The sequence below is a fragment of the Rutilus rutilus genome, assembly GCF_951802725.1.
Source record: "Rutilus rutilus genome assembly, chromosome: 18".
Taxonomy (NCBI): domain Eukaryota; kingdom Metazoa; phylum Chordata; class Actinopteri; order Cypriniformes; family Leuciscidae; genus Rutilus; species Rutilus rutilus.
The window spans coordinates 32,396,753-32,413,448 of record NC_140231.1 but is presented as its reverse complement, the minus strand read 5'-3'; the positions used below and the strand labels follow the sequence as shown (position 1 = coordinate 32,413,448).

At 37.2% G+C, this 16,696-nt stretch overlaps 1 protein-coding gene across 1 annotated transcript; it reads right to left on the bottom strand.

Moving 5' to 3' along the window:
* Positions 1-277: 277 nt before the first annotated feature.
* On the bottom strand, positions 278-16,696 carry LOC311277857 (uncharacterized protein). Its single transcript, XM_084388322.1, has 4 exons — positions 16,596-16,696; positions 15,181-15,300; positions 2,961-3,080; positions 278-2,799 (listed from the first exon to the last, which is right to left on the bottom strand). The coding sequence occupies exons 2-4, from the start codon at positions 15,236-15,238 to the stop codon at positions 1,928-1,930; spliced, it is 1,050 nt and encodes a 349-aa protein (XP_084244448.1). The 5' UTR covers positions 15,239-15,300; positions 16,596-16,696; the 3' UTR covers positions 278-1,927.

Genomic DNA, 16,696 nt, shown 5'->3' with positions numbered 1-16,696 from the left:
CAAAAGTGATGCGGCCCACCGGGTATTCTCCCGATTCTCCCAATTACCCACCCCGGGCCTGGCTGAAAATTGCAGAAATGTGTTGATTTCTGAAGGGTCCCGAAACACCAAAGTTTTTGTGTTAGTCCCCTGAGACAACGCGTGCACATGGGTGGGGCTAACTCAACATTGCCAAATGTGATTGGTATGCAATAAAAAATCCCAGGGAAGTAACAAATCACTGTATTGGGTAAAATAATGAGCAGCATAAAATATTATTTTCTCTTTTTTTAATTCGACTTTAGAGTTGAAAGTGGGCTTAAAGGGTACATGGGCTTAATGGGTACCCTTAAACACTATACAGTTAACGATAAAGATAGACTAGTAGAATTCACACCACATTTATAACGATACAGAGGAACGATATAATTAGAATCACTTTCAGAATGTTTTTTTTTTCCAGCTGTCGAATGATAAAACACTGACAGCCAATCAGAATCCATTCAAATGTAAAGGCTTGTGCATTTAAAATGATAGACGGTCCAGAAAATCCACCACTGTTTGACCAGTCCAAACCCCTTTTTAATGATACTTTAAAGAAAATGGATATATGGAAAACAATCGGTCATACACTCTGAATAAATATTGAGAAGTATTAATGGAGATGAGATCATTATGCCAGGCTAGCAAACAGTGAAACATAAAATTACCTCAGGTATCAGCAACATTGTCTTAATTCCTTTGAAGTTGCAGTGAAAAAGACTTGTTTTTACTCCACTATTAGATTAGATTGATTACACTAGATTCACTTGAAAAATAGCTTGCTGTGGACATCTGCTTGTTAAAATTGTGTAAATGCAACAAGAACAGCAAAAACATGTTCAATGACGTGTGTAGGCTACACACTTTGAAACCGCACCGCGCAAGCTTAGAATAAACAGACCGTTATTATTCGTTGGTGTGGATGCAAATATAACTTTAGTTATCGTTCTTGGTGTGAATGGGCCTTAACTGCGCTTTTTTCATCATTGGTATAAGTAGCAGTTGGTGGTAATAGACAAGAAATGTAGTTTTACATCATCATGCTGATAACGTTTCTTTAAACATTCGGCAATCCTGCAGCGTGAACCAAAAAAAAGAAAAAAAGATGGAGAATCAAGGCAATAAAACAATTAACTTTTTACTTAATTATAGACCAATGAATAGTAAAAGTTCACTCTCTTTGCCACTAGATGCAGAGCATGTTCATTTAATTCAGGGTTCATAACTAATTTCTATTGTTAATGTATGCTTATATGAATTGAAATAGATATGGTGCAGTTTTAGGTTTATTAGCCTTCTTGTAGCTCAAACAGTAGAATATGACACTAGCAAAGCCAATGTCATGGATTTGAATCCCAGCAAATGCATGACCTGATATCATGTGAACCTTTAATGCAATATAAGTCTCTTTGGATAAAAACACCTGTTTAATACATAACTGCATAAAGTATGATTTATTAATACACACTTTGTAAATGTTGCACAATGTTTACCCCCTTAATTGTGAGTACATTTATTCAATGTCACAAGTTCTGTTCCTTTTTATTTCTCTTTGTCTCAAAATTTACAGATCATTTCTTTAATTGTAAAAAAAGATTTAAATGCAAGGAAGTCTATTCAATATGTTCAATGCATAATTTATATTTGTCATCAAGCACAATTAATGAAAGTAGGCTAATTGAACTCCTTAAAGAATCAAAACATCTCTTCATAAATCACATCATTTTACAGCAACACTAGTTTCATGAACTATTGCTGACCCTGACAAAAATTAATTTTAGCAAATTACCCTCTTAGATTAAATCACTCTATTGAAACAAATTCCATCTTTTGCTGAATCTGAATGTCAAATTATTACTTGTAAGTGTATTATTTGTGAATGATGGATCTGAAGATGCGCATTTGCTCATTTAGGCAACTTCGGGCAATGCATTTTCTTATGAGTCTGTACGTTAGATATTTGGACGAAACTCTTCCCACACAAAGAGCACTTGTACGGTTTCTCTCCAGTATGAACTCTCTCATGAACTTTCAAGGATTTCATTTGAGAGAAACTCTTTCCACAGTTTGAGCACTTGTACGGTTTCACTCCAGTATGAATTCTCTGGTGTGAGTTTACGGCACTGGTTGTATTAAACCTCAGTCCACAGTCAGGGCACACATAAGGTCTCACACCAGTATGAATACGCTCATGCACTTTTAAATGTTGCATTCGTGAAAAACTCTTTTCACAAATAGAACAAAAGTGAGGCTTCACAGCAGTATGAACTTTAAGGTGTCTTCTAAAGTTTGATTCAGAAACATATGTTTTATCACACTGATCACAGCTGAATGATCTCACTCCAGAGTGAGAGAGCAGATGATCTTTGAGAGAGCTATTCTGACTGAAACTCTTTCCACACTGAGTGCATGTGAACATTTTTTCTCCAGTGTGAATTTTCATGTGTCTTTCAAGATGTGATTTATATATGAAACACTTTCCACACTGAGAGCATGTGAAAGGTTTTTCTCCAGTGTGAATTTTCATGTGTCTTTCAAGATGTGATTTATATATGAAACTCTTTCCACACTCAGAACAGGTTAAATATCCTTTGTCTCCAGATTTTTCAGCTTGTTTTTGTGTGAAATTCTCTTCAGTCTTTGAAACGACAGTGTTTTCATTTTTGAAATGATGAGGTTTTTCAAACAGATGTTTGTCTTCATTTTTATATGTCAGTTCTCCATCTTCATTTGTGAACTGGAACTGGTGTTTTTTTTCTTCATTCACTTCAATGGGTTCTAAAATCAACATATTGAGAAACAAAGAAAGAAAGTTCACTTTTAATTTAGCACAAATATAGTTTACTACTGAGTCTACAGTTTCAGATGTATTGGTATATGTCAGTTTTCATCTTAATGTTCCTCATCAGTCATTAAAGAGAATGAAGGAAAACACCAACCTATTTGTTCCTCTGTATCTTCATCTTTTATTCTGCAGGGTTCTTCCTTAATCTCCATCTTTACAATAGTATGTCCATAGTTTCTCCTGGAGTGATTCCTCCTGCTTACTTCTTCTTCTCCTGTGGGAAGATGGGAATATTCCCCAGCATTTAAACTCTGTGGGAGCTTCACTGACTGAAGGAGTGAATTGTGGTCGTTGTTGCTCATTTAGCAGATGATCACACTTACAATCAGTGAGCTTAGAATTGTTTGCATAATTCATCTTGCAGCCTGACGTCTCTCTCTCTCTCTCTCTCTCTCTCTCGCTGTATGTATTTCATTATTCTTCTTTGTCTAAAAGAGAAGGCTGCTGTGTGCACTTGCAGGAGTGCAAGGCAAAGACGGAAAGAATATTGCTTTTTGTTCCAGAAATTTGCCATATATGGACTTGTTATTCTCTGTATCACATTTCTATATGATGTAATGTATATTTCTTATTGGATGAATCCCTAATAACATTAAGGACCCTTGAAATCATAAAAATTGAGCTCAAACTTAATTAATGGAATGGAAATTATCCATTCAACTGTCAATTAAGGGACTAAGAATGAAGCACAACAGGAAATATTCAAACACAATCAACCCGTAATTATCCATCTTTGAGTGTTTTGATAAAATAATCTGTTTTTCTCATCTAGCGGATTTTTGTGTTGCTCTTACATGATACACTATATTGCCAAGTATTGGGGCACCCATCCAGTTCATTGAATACAGTTCTTCCAATCCTTTCCATGGCCACAGTTGTAAAAAAAAAAAAAAAAAAAAAAAAAAAAAAAATCAAGCACCTAGGCATGCAGACGCTTCTAAAAACATTTGTGAAAGAATGGGTTGCTCTCAGGAGCTCAGTGAATTCAAGTGTGGTACCGTGATAGGTTGCCACCTGTGCCATAAGTCTATTCGTGATATTTCATCACTACTAATTATTCTACAGTCAACTATAGTTTAGTGGTTTTATAACAAAGTGGAAGCAATTGGGAACAACAGCAACTCAGCAACAAAGTAGTAGGCCACGTAAAATCACAGAGCGGAGTCAGCGCATGCTGAGGCGCAGAGTGCGCAGAAGTCGCCAACTTTCTGCAGAGTCAATAGCTACAGACCTTCAAACTTTACTTGGCCTTCAGATTAGCTCAAGAACAGTGTCTAGAGAGCTTCATGGAATGGGTTTCCATGGCCGAGAAGCTGCATCCAGGCCTTACATCAAGTGCAATGCAAAGCGCGGGATGCAGTGGTATAAAGCACGCCGCCGCTGGCCTCTGGAGACGTGTTCTCTGGAGTAATGAATCACACTTCTCTGTCTGGCAATCCAATGGACGAATCTGGGTTTGGCGGTTGCCAGGAGAACGGTACTTCCCTGACTGCATTGTGCCAAGTGTAAAGTTTGGTGGAGGGGGGATTATGGTGTGGGGTTGTTTTTCAGGGGTTGGGCTTGGCCCCTTAGGTCCAGTGAAAGGAACTCTTAATGCTTCAGCATACCAAGACATTTTGGACAATTTCATGCTCCCAACTTTGTGGGAACAGTTTGGGAATGGTCCTTTCCTGTTCCAACATGACTGCGGACTAGTGCACAAAGCAAGGTCCATAAAGACATGGATGAGCGAGTTTGGTGTGGAGGAACCTGACTGGCCTGCACAGAGTCCTGACCTGGAAAGTCCATGAAGTAGAGCGAGACTGCGAGCCAGGCCTTCTCGTTCAACTTGAGTGCCTGACCTGACAAATGCACTTCTAGAAGAATGGTCAAAAATTCCCATAAACACACTCCTAAACCTTGTGGAAAGCCTTCCCAGATGAGTTGAAGCTGCAAAGGGCGGGCCAACTCCATAAGTTCATGTGCATGTAAAAGCAGACGTCCCAAAACTTTTGGCAATATAGTGTATATGGTTTATTATAGTGTGATTTAATTAAAATAGTTGGAATATTAATGTTAAGAGCAAAAACTTCTTTCAATTCCAACTCTGGTAAAGACCTGCGACTCCACCGAGCAAGGACACCGATAAGGCACTTAAGTATCTTTCTTTTCCCCTTCTCTCCAACTTTTTCCCCATACACAACATTTGCTTTTAGTACATTCCTGTTGTCTCTCAACACCGCTCAACCATCTAATGCAGAAGGCAGCGCAATACTGCTAATCTGTGTCCCATTTTCTTCTCTTCTAATGCACCTCTCTCTTTTTATGTGGGTCTCTGGAACTGTCAGTCAGCAGTCAACAAAGCTGACTTTATTCCAACCTTGGCAACTCAATATACTATCAATATCTTGGGCTTGACTGAGACCTGGATTCGTCCATAGGACTCAGCAACCCCTGCTTTTCTCTCTAACAACTTCTCTTTCTCTCACACCCCTTGCCAGCCTGGGAAGGGTGGGGGCACAGGCCTTCTCGTTTCTAACTATTGGAAATACTCAACTCACTCTTCTCTATGCAATACCAATCCATATTGTAGTAATTTATCGCCCCCAGGTCAAACTGGGTACCTTTGTAGAGGAGCTGGATGTGCTCTTCATTCTCTGAGGATGGTAGTCCACTAGTTTTTGGTGATTTTAACTAGCTTCTCATCTAGAGAAGCCTTATGCTACAGTCTTCTTATCTCTCCTTCCCTCATTCCATCTCAAACGGCTCCTCACCATAGGCACTCACAAATCAGGCAACCAACTTGACCTATGTATGCAACTGCATCACAGACAACATTTTGGTGAAACCTCTGCACATTTCGGATCATTTCTTCTTTACCTAAAATCTGCAACTTACTACTTGTGCACCACCAACCCCTCCACCAGTTACATTCAGACAAAACATGCGCTCACTTTCTCCCTCCCATCTTTCCTCTGCTGTGTCATTGTCTCTTCCCTCACCCTCACAATGCACATCTCTGGATGTGAATACAGCAACAAACAGAGGACATTATATCTGTCCCCTCTCCTCTAGGCCAGCACACGCTACTCCCTCTAATCCCTGGTTATCTGATGTTCTTCATGAACACCGGACCAAACTCAGGGCAGCAGAGAGAAATGGCACAAATAAAAAGACCCATCTTACTTAGTATGTATCAATCTCTGCTCTTATCCTTTAACTGTTGAATCATCATATTTCCACAACACGATCAACAGCGCTTCTAACACATGAACACTTTTCTCCTGTGTCCCCCTCCACTACCACCTCTTAAACTGCTGATGAGTTTGCTTATTTCTTCACTGACAAATCTACAACCATCAGTAGTCAGTTCTCAGCTGCACACACACAGGAACTCAATCAACCACATCCACAGCATGACATCCTCTTTCCCCCTTCTCTACTCACACTGAGGCAAGAGTGTCTAAACTTCTCTCCAGTCATCCTACCACCTGCCCTCTTGATCCCATCCCCTCACACTTTCTACAAGCCATCTCTCCTACCAACACTATCATCAACTCATCCCTCAGCTCTGGCGTTTTTCCTACCGCATTCAAACAGGCTCGGGTATCCCCACTGCTTAAAAACCCACATTAAACAAGTCACTTGTAGACCGTTATAACCCTGTCTCTCTCCCACCATTCATAACAAAAACACTTGAACGAGTTGTTTTCAACCAGGTATCATCTTTCATTGATGAGAGATTGATGAGAGATTGATTCATTGACGCCAACCTATCTGGTTTAAAAAAAAGAATGCATTACTTTCGGTCATTGTAGGCCTACGGATTGCGAAAGCTGAATCCAAATCATCAGTTGGACGGGATATCCAAACCCCCAAAAGCGTACATAGTTGTCTACTTAATACAATCAATCCTACCACCACAGGAAAACTTTAAAAGCAACTTACCTGTGATGGAGGATGATTTTCAGTCCCATGTTTCTTGGGAATATCCCGGACGAGCCCCCTGATCTGTTAGATTAATTTTAATTTATAAACTATCTGCAGCCTCAAAGCTATCAGTCATCAGTTCGAAATAGACACATGTGATGTGTGGCAGCAGCAATGCGAGATCTCAGGAGAATGATCAAGCAGACGCAGAGATAGTGTAGTACCAAAACATTTTCAAGTTTATTAGGGAAGAAAGGTCATATTTATACAAACGATAAAGCAGAATTATCCACAATGTCCAGTCCATCTTATCAAAGCACTCAAAGATCAACCCCTACCAAATATGGCATATTAAGAAATATAATAAGAGAGGTCAGATGTTCAAATGTATGTGCGTGTCTTGGAGTTCTCATTTGCGTGAATTATGTTTTTACTCCAATCAGTGATATTAAATACCTAACTCAGTAAACACCATACTAATAAAGCATACTATGAACAGAAAAACAGATTAGTCCAGAATATGAATGCAATGCGTTTAAGATTACATGTTAACCATTTTCCTCCCATAGAATACTGTTAATGCTTAACGTGGCATGTGGCTTAAGTACTAAGACAGTGGTATTAAAAGACCAAACTCAGTTAACACCTTACTATTAAAGCATACTATGTACAAAAAAGCATATGAGCCCATTTTACGAAAGAAAGCAAATTTGTGTTCAGGGTGAGAGAGCTTGTTGGAATAGGCCTAGTTCTCCCTGTCTAGACTGTCTGTTTATGAGTGTACTGATTTGTTTTTTACAAATCACTAAACTGGTGATTAGACTGGTGCCTGGTTTGTTATTAATAAGGATTTTTTTTCCTTTTGCAAGAATTTATTTTTAACCTAATCAACATTGACCAAAAGTCTACAATAGAGTTATTTAACAGTGTAGTATACAATGTCAAAACCCTTTTGGTTACATGTAAACAAAAGTTAATTTATTCATAAGTCACTTTAGTTTTGTTCCTTTTTATTTCTCATAGAAATAAGTACATTACATACAACATTACTTGCAATATAAACCCCATTCGACCAGAAACTACCCATGACCAAACTTGACTGATTTCAATATATTTTTCATCCACACTTCAAGAGTGAGTTTCTTAACATCAGCTGCGTTTCCACTTGGCATTAACATGCGACCTGTATCCGGATGTTGTCTACATACACATTGAAAAGAAAAGTGTAAACGCGCTTCTGATCAGCGTGTCCAGGTTCGGAGGTAGGACTGAGAGGTTCAGGAGGTCATTTGTTCCAGCCGCCATAAGACTGCATAATGGACCTGTTTAAAGTTCATTAATTATTTACTATTAATGATAGTTGCTTCTATCCACATTATTAGTACTTATAGTTTCTTGATCCTCCTCATTTTTCGAGATTTGTATAATGCACCCTTTTTTTTTTTTTTTTTTTGAGAATGCGAGATCCGATCTGTTATCCAGATACAGTGGACAGGTGTAAACGCACCGTGTCCTGATTGGCTAATTGGCACACAGTGATCGCATGTTAATGCCAAGTGTAAACGCAGCAATGATTGAACAGCTCATAGATCATTCAGAGTTTTAATGGACTGACGCCGCCATTGTTTCACAAGTGTTTTCGCTCACTTAGACAACAAAGCTTTTTCTTATGTTTCAGCAGATTAGAAGAGAAGGTGAAACTCTTCCCACATGTAGAGCACTGGTGCGGCTTCTCTCCAGTATGAACTCTCTCATGAGCTTTCATGACTCCCGACTGAGAGAAACTCTTTCCACAGTGTGAGCACTTGTATGGTTTCTCTCCAGTATGAATTCTCTGGTGTGTTTTTAAGTTGCTTGATGTACTATAGCTCTTCCCACAGTCAAAGCAGACATGAGGTCTCACACCAGTATGAATACGCTGGTGAACTTGTAAATTTTTCAGTAGCGAAAAACTATTTCCACAAAAAGAGCAAACATGAGGCTTCGCACCAGCATGAACTTTAAGGTGTGTTTTTAAGCCTGATGCCACAACAAATGTTTTATCACACTGATCACAGCTGAATGATCTCACTCCAGAGTGAGTGTGCAGATGATCATTGAGATTTCTTTTGTAAGTGAAACTCTTTCCACACTGGGTGCAGGTGAAAGGTTTTTCACCGGTGTGAATTCTCATGTGGTCATTTAAGTTTCTTTTATGTATAAAACTCTTTCCACACTGAGTGCATGCAAACCGATTTTCTCCAGTGTGAATTCTCATGTGCCTCTTAAGGTCTGGTTTATGCATGTAACTCTTTCCACACTCAGAACAGGTGAAAGATCCTTTGACTCCAGATTTTCCAGCTTGTTTTTGTGCGAAATTCTCTTCAGTCTTTGAAACGACCGCATTTCCATCTTCACTTTTGAAATGATGAGATTTTTGAAACAGATGCTGTTTGTCTTCATTCACTTCTATTGGGTCTAAAATCAACATTAAATTCCCAAAATTAAATTAAAAAAGGTCAGAAGAGAAACATAAATAATTCATTTCATTCTTAATTTAGCACAAATCTAGTTTACTACTGAGTCTTCTAGCATCTACTTTTTGATGTATTGTTATATCTTCCTGAGGACCAGAACTTTGTGTGAGAATGTAGTTTTTTTGAGAAAAAATATTTTATTCATATTTTATGCCATGTCCTCTGTAGTGGACACCAGGGGCCCATTCTTTGTACGTGGATTACTCAATTAGCTGGATTTCATTGGTGAGCCTCCCATGATAAACCCTCTACAATGCGAGCAAATCACTTGTATATGCATCTTAACTCTGGGCCACTGTCTAATAAATTCTTAGATACTCGCCGGTGTGTGTGTGTGTGTGTGTGTGTGTGTGTTAGAGGCTAAGTACAAGTTTAGCATAGATATATTTTCACTTGCTGAACATGGTCTGAGCGCTTCCGTCAAGTGATCTGTCATATTTCAATTCAGCTCAACGTATGCGCATAGTAACAGTATTTGACGTACTGTAAACTGTAGTGTGAAGGCGCGCGGCTCGCCGTTGCTTTGCTGAGATCGCTGTTTCTCACACACACGCAACAAGACAGAGAGAGAGAGTTATGCCGAGTTGCGCAGCTCTATTTGCGCAGCAGCAGAACATTGCCAAAATTATATATTTACTCCCAGCTCTCTCTGAAGAACACACAATCCTTGCTCCCCACGTCTCCCCAATCATTTCCTCCTCCATAATCTTTTTTCTTTTTCTCCTTTTTAACTCACAACAATTTGGATCGCAAGTTTCTGGTGGGCTATAATTTTTAACAATTAATCAATAATCTTGCGTTATTTATTGCGTTAATAATAGATTGCGTTAATAATGTTTAATTTCAGCAAATCAGTTCGAGCGAACGCTGACAACATGATTAATATTCATGAATTCAGAAGCTCATAAATTCTTAGTGCATTGCATATTGTTAATATTAGTAGTAGAATTAGCAGTAGAATTAGCAGTAGTATTATTGTCTTTTAATAATTATTACTATTATCTTTTTTTCTTTTTACAGAAACACTGAATGACCAACAATATCTTAAGCACCACCCTTAAAAAACTCAGTACTGCTGTCATGTAACAAATCTGCTTCACAGGAACAATGTAATTAATTGGTAATTGCAACATTTAAATAATAATGTAAAGCCTGTAAGCATTTCATTTATATGGTACAACTTTTATGTCAGTAGGTGGCTTGGCTGTCCAGAAATGTTGTCATGTGCGGGATGTTCTTTTTTAATATGTCAATAAGTTGCTGTCTTACCACCAGCCAATCACCGGATTGCTGTTCATGGTTTCGAGTATCAATATATCTGGCCTTTCCAATGGACACAAGAACACGCAGTAATCTCAGACAACTTAATCCAGATATTTTAATCAAATCCGCAAATTCGTTTAAAGAACCAAATTAGCCAGAGATCAGTTATCACTATTAGAAGATCTAGCGTCTGTCAAATCATCTCAGATGTATTAACCTGTTAACCTTCACGAGGACGCCGGCACACTGAAGCGTTCTTTGTTTAAATGAGCTCAAAGTTACAGTTAGATGTAATGTAACTAGGGTTGGGTATCGTTTCATTTTTAGCGATTCCGATTCCGCTTATCGAATCCGGTTCTTATCGATTCTTGTTTCCGATTCCAATATTTTTTGGAGGGAGAAAAAAGGGCAAATACTTGAAGCAATAACCAATAAAATGGCTAAAGTGAAAGGAGTATCTTCATATAAAGGTGTCGATTACATTATTACTCCAGTAGGTGGCAAAAATCGACTGTTTTTTTCATTGAATTATTTATTCAATAAGACTCGAGAAATTCGTTAAACGGTGAATCATTCATTAATTAAACAAGTATTTATGAGACACTGAATTAATTAGTGTCTGAATTAATTATTCAAACTAGTTTTTTTAAAGGGGTCATATAATGGTACATGCACTTTTACAAGTTGATTGCACTGAAATGTCTGTTGGCAGTGCCTGTACACAACCATCCTATCATGATAAAAATCCATCCAGTGGTTTTGTTTTAATCTCCTTATATGTTTGACCATCTCTGAAATCAAGCCGTTCGATATTGTGACGTCATAAGATCGTACGCCCCTCCCGCTATTGTGATTGACAGCTGTGTTTCAACACAAGACCCGCCCTGAGCAAGCTGTGACAGCCGTCGTCATAGTAGTCCGCCATTGTTGATATGCTGGAGTAGAATGGCGTCTAAGCGATTGTGGTGTTGTGTTCTTAGATGTAATAAGGAACACAGCAGTCATTTGGATGTTCCTAAATCCGAGCCGTTGAAGAAGCAGTGGCTGAGTTTTGTTTTTGAAGCGATATGCCCAAAGGATTGACGCGGGGATTCCCTCACGGGGATTCCCCACGATCGTCTGTGCTTTCATGTTTGCGCGAATCATTTCACACCAGACAGCTTCACAAACGAGAAAAAACGGATCGGTACCAACGTGTTCCTGCTGAACCTCCAGAAGATGTGAGTGTAATGTTTTATTAACCTTTATATTAGTATTTATATTAATCTTTGCGAAATTTGCAAACCTTGCTGCAGGCTTCACGATGAATGCGTCTAAGGTTTACACTCAGGGTACATTACAGCATGTTTTCTATGTACGACGTTCTCAATATAATTCATAATCCCACGTTTATAACGAATAACACGTGGTTATTGTGTTAGATACGGTCAGAGAATGTCTAATACGGTGTACCCACAGAACAGAGGGGCGGGGTGAGCAAAGCTCATTATCATTTAAAGACACATGCACTGAAACGGCGTGCTGAAAACAGAGCTGTTTTTGACCAGGTAAAATTAGTGTTTTCTTACAATACTAATGAGAATTTTTAATTAAAGTATATTACAAACTTTTAATTTAGACCCTAAAGAATCATATTAGCTTGTACAAAAATGGCATTATATGACCCCTTTAAAATAGACTATTAGAATAAACATGTTATTCTGAGTAGTTGTCTGATGTATGTAATCGTGATCTCCATTTTAAACAAAATAAAAATGATTGATTGATGATTTTAAGTCACATAGATTCCTGAATTAGGGACCGTTCACATATCGCGTCTAAAAATGCATGGAAAAGCACGGCCGCGCCCCATTCTCCTTTCCACAAGCGCTTGCGCTCCCGTGGCGTCTTTCGTTGCTATGCAACCATGAACTGCGCTCTCCATGATGACGATGAAGAAGTATCAGCAAAGAATTAATTCATTTATAGCCCTTGCATTAGCTTTACTAGGCTACTAGATATTTATGGAGATGAGAAATAAAAACCCGCCCTGTTCAGCTATGATCAGCTGTTCGGCCGAGCTTTCGATGTTACAGAAAGGTCGGTTGTTTTTTGTCACATGACCTGCGCACCGCTTGCGGCATTCTGAAAAGTTGAGTTGTTTTCATCTCGCCGAGGCATAGGCGCGCCTGCACAAACGAGCGCCACGCACCGCATGCACGTCGCGCCCACGGCGCTTCTATTATGAACGTGCTTGCCGCGAATAACGAATTTGCAACTGTCCCAAAATCAGGAATCGATAAGAGGAATCGTAATGCGTAATCTTATCGAATACATCATTATAAAAATCTAAGATTCAAGCTTCAAATTTTGACACCTGTCTTACTCTCAAAATTTTATAGTGACCGTAATTTGTTAATATGTGTCAGGAGTTAAAAATACGAAAAACGGAGCCGATACCTTCTGTTTAAAACATGAGCATCAGTCGCTCCCATTCAGAATAAAAATCTCTGAACGGTCATCATGAAAATGCTTGACAAAACAACGTCCCTCAGGGCTTTTAGTTCAAAAGCATTCACATTTGGAGAAATATTGATACTTGATATTGATTCTCATATGTTTATTTCAAATTTACAGGAGTAATATTTATTAAATTTTTACCCAAAATGCGCTGATGTAATCATTATGAGCACTGGATAGTATACTCTAATGTACTGTGTTTTCAATGCATACGGGCAGCCTGAGGGCGCTCTATGCACATTTAGGCCACTAATGGCACGCGTGATAAAGAGGCATATCATGTGACATTCCAGGAACTCCTTTACATAAAAAAGGCTTCCAGAAATCACTATAACATGCAGATAGAGACTTTTGAAGACAATAAACGATTGCGATGATGTATGGTTTATCTGTGTTCTTCATGCCATGTCGGATATTTTCTTAATAGATTATATTGATAATGCAATGCTTACTGACATAGCCTTTAGCATCATTATGCAGAATACTATAAATATATATAATATATTTTTATATTATATGCAAAAACATGGTTTTCTTTGCGCTGGTTTTAATTTCATAAATTGTTGTGTATTGATGGTGTGACATTGATAACATGCTAGCTAGCCCTAAGATGCACCCGTCCCTTTTTTTATGAATAATTTTGAATAGTAACTCACTGAAATGTTTATTTTTTCAAGAAGGGCATTTGATATAGTTTCAAAGAAGGTGAAGTGAGAAGTTTGATCAAAGAAATGAGGGTTTTAAAAAGTGTGACTAGAAAGTCATCAGTAATTATAATGAAGACAAAAGAAAAGAATAATTAGAGCCATAACCAGCCCAGAGAATGTGAATGTGTGCAGTGAAGACTGAAACTGAATGGGACTCGTTTGCACCACAAAACAATAGAGACAATACACTGAATGGATGCTTAGAAAACGGCAATAAACACCATTTAGCATTTTAGAGTCTTCTCAAAATATAATCACATGACATGGTGTTTACAAACATTTCATAAAACTAAAGAGTTTTAGACTTATCTTCAGATTTGAAATATAACATGGTCAGGCATGTAGCTTTAGCTGCAGTGCATTTCTAGATGCCAACTTCAATTTAATTTTCATAAAGATATTTAATAAAAAATACATTTCTAATAACTTTACAAAACTTTGAAGCTATTTATAACATTTTATTTTAACAACAAAAATGCATTGATAATAAACTGCCAAGTGTCTGCTTTCAAATGAGACCGTAATAATGCTTTTAGTGCAAAGGGTTCATGAACTGTATCTGCTTTAGTTTGGGTATGCCATTTCTGGGGATTTTCTTTTTTTTTAAGCGGAGATGCTGGCTAACAGGTACAAAGAACGGACCCCTGGACTATAAAAATAATATAATATTAAGATAAAATAAAATAATATTTATTTTTCTTAATAATATTAAGAAAAATAAAATGGCGTGATACATGTATATGCAAAAACACTTTTTTTTAAATTCATTTACCAATTCATTTTTAGGTTTCAGGCCATTTTTAACCAAACTTTGTATAAAGATGTTTCTCAACTATGTTATGAAAGACAACAATGATTTGATACACTATTTTACTTTAAGCAATGTTTGTAAAATTGCCATAAATGTGTAGTCCCATTCTAAACAATGTAATTGTTTGCATATTAATGTGTTCTTGTGGCAACATGTAATGAAAAAAGAAGTGTAATACAACATTTTCATAAGAATATCTCATAATTCATAGGATTATTGATGTATAATTTTGATGTATTCTACAGAGGACATGTATGAAATTGATGCCCTGTTTTGTAAAAGAAAGTCATATTCTGATTTGAAACCTCATAACATTTTTTTCTGATATGTTTATTTACGACAAACAATTAGAAATACTGTTTAAATCATTCAGTCATTGTCAGCAAATAGAGGGAGTTTTAATTGTGAAACCTTCAAACATTTGGTATCTCTGAAAAGCCCTGAATGTGCTCTTTACAGGACTGTGACATGAATGATCTCAGAGAAATTCGCTAAAATATAATGTCCTCTACAGAGGATAAAGTCTATGCCTGGGTCTCAGGAGGAAAAGTGAGTTTTCATCTTAATGTTCCTCATCAGTCATTAAAGAGAATGAAGAAAAACACCAACCTATTTGTTCCTCTGTATCTTCATCTTTTATTCTGCAGGGTTCTTCCTTAATCTCCATCTTTACAATAGTATGTCCGTAGTTTCTCCTGGAGTAATTCCTCCTGCTTGCTTCTTCTTCTCCTGTGGGAAGATGGGAATATTCCCCAGCATTTAAACTCTCATGAACGGCTGTGGGAGCTTCACTGACTGAAGGAGTGAATTGTGGTCGTTGTTGCTCATTTAGCAGATGATCATCACACTTACAATCACTCTCAATTATTCACGGTTTAAGTGTTTTGATCAAATAGCTGTTGTAAAACTGGATTATTTTTTTTTTTTTCTGTTAAACTTTATTATTTTCATAGAATGCACTTTAAATGCAATATTTTCTGATCTTAAACTTGTAAGATTTAAAATATTAATACTGTCAACTCTGTTGGGTCGAATTGGGTTGACGATAACAGAGTTGACATTTTCCACCATTTTGTGCTTTGGCTCAAAATGTTCACCTCAAACCAGATACCACATGGCATGTCAAAAAACTGAATTTTATGGGTTTTCGCCATATTATCGTTTTTTAAAAAGTGAATGAGAGATTCAATGCAATATCACAATAATAGATTTGACAAATAATGAATCTACTATTGGTGTATCCTAAACATTTTGTACAAGATTAATGAGAGAAGAATAATGACATACGTCACTGCTTTCCAGAGTTTCCCGCCAGAGGAAGTGACATCCCTTGGTGCAAGTCACATGCTTTTTCTACAAATGCTTTGGAGGTTTTTTGTTGTTGTTGTTGTTTTATAACAGAGGTAACAGAGTTGACCAGAACGTAGGGACAGACACTAAATCTATTTTTTTTATTAATTCAATTATAAATAATACAGAAAATATATTCTATGCAATTGTTTATATAACTTGATAGAGTAAACACAATTGTTTTTGAAAATTAGACTTAATTGTTTCATGGTAATTCAAGTTGAATGTATGAATCAGGAGGCATAGACAGTCAATAATATTTCCCATTCATTTTTCTTCCTAGATATACATAAAGCATTATTTTTAGTGATATTGTAATATAATGTGTTATTATAAAAATAAAAATAAAATGTTAATAAAAGAAGGGTTATCTAAGAGACTCGAAATGTTCCCCAATTCTAGAATGACTCTTATGTTGCTCTTACATTAGAAATGATTAACATGCACTAAAAACTGTTTACCAGGTTTCACTACATAAAATGAAAACAACTCATAATCTTTACTAATTGTAATGTGAAAAAACAGTCAGTAAAGAGTTTACGTTTCTCGAATGTAATGAACAACATCAGTCGGTTCATTTCGATTCATTTCTGAGTGATTCACTAAATGAACAGACTCGTTTAGTTGTTTGGATTTAGATTTCTCCTAATATTTGATAAAATGAATGTACTCACAGTCTGAAAATCAACAGATTTAGAGCAGAATGAACGGCTGTGTTCCACTTCTCGTGTTTATGTCCCCTTCCCTCGCTCACTTCTCTTCTTCTGCTAGACTC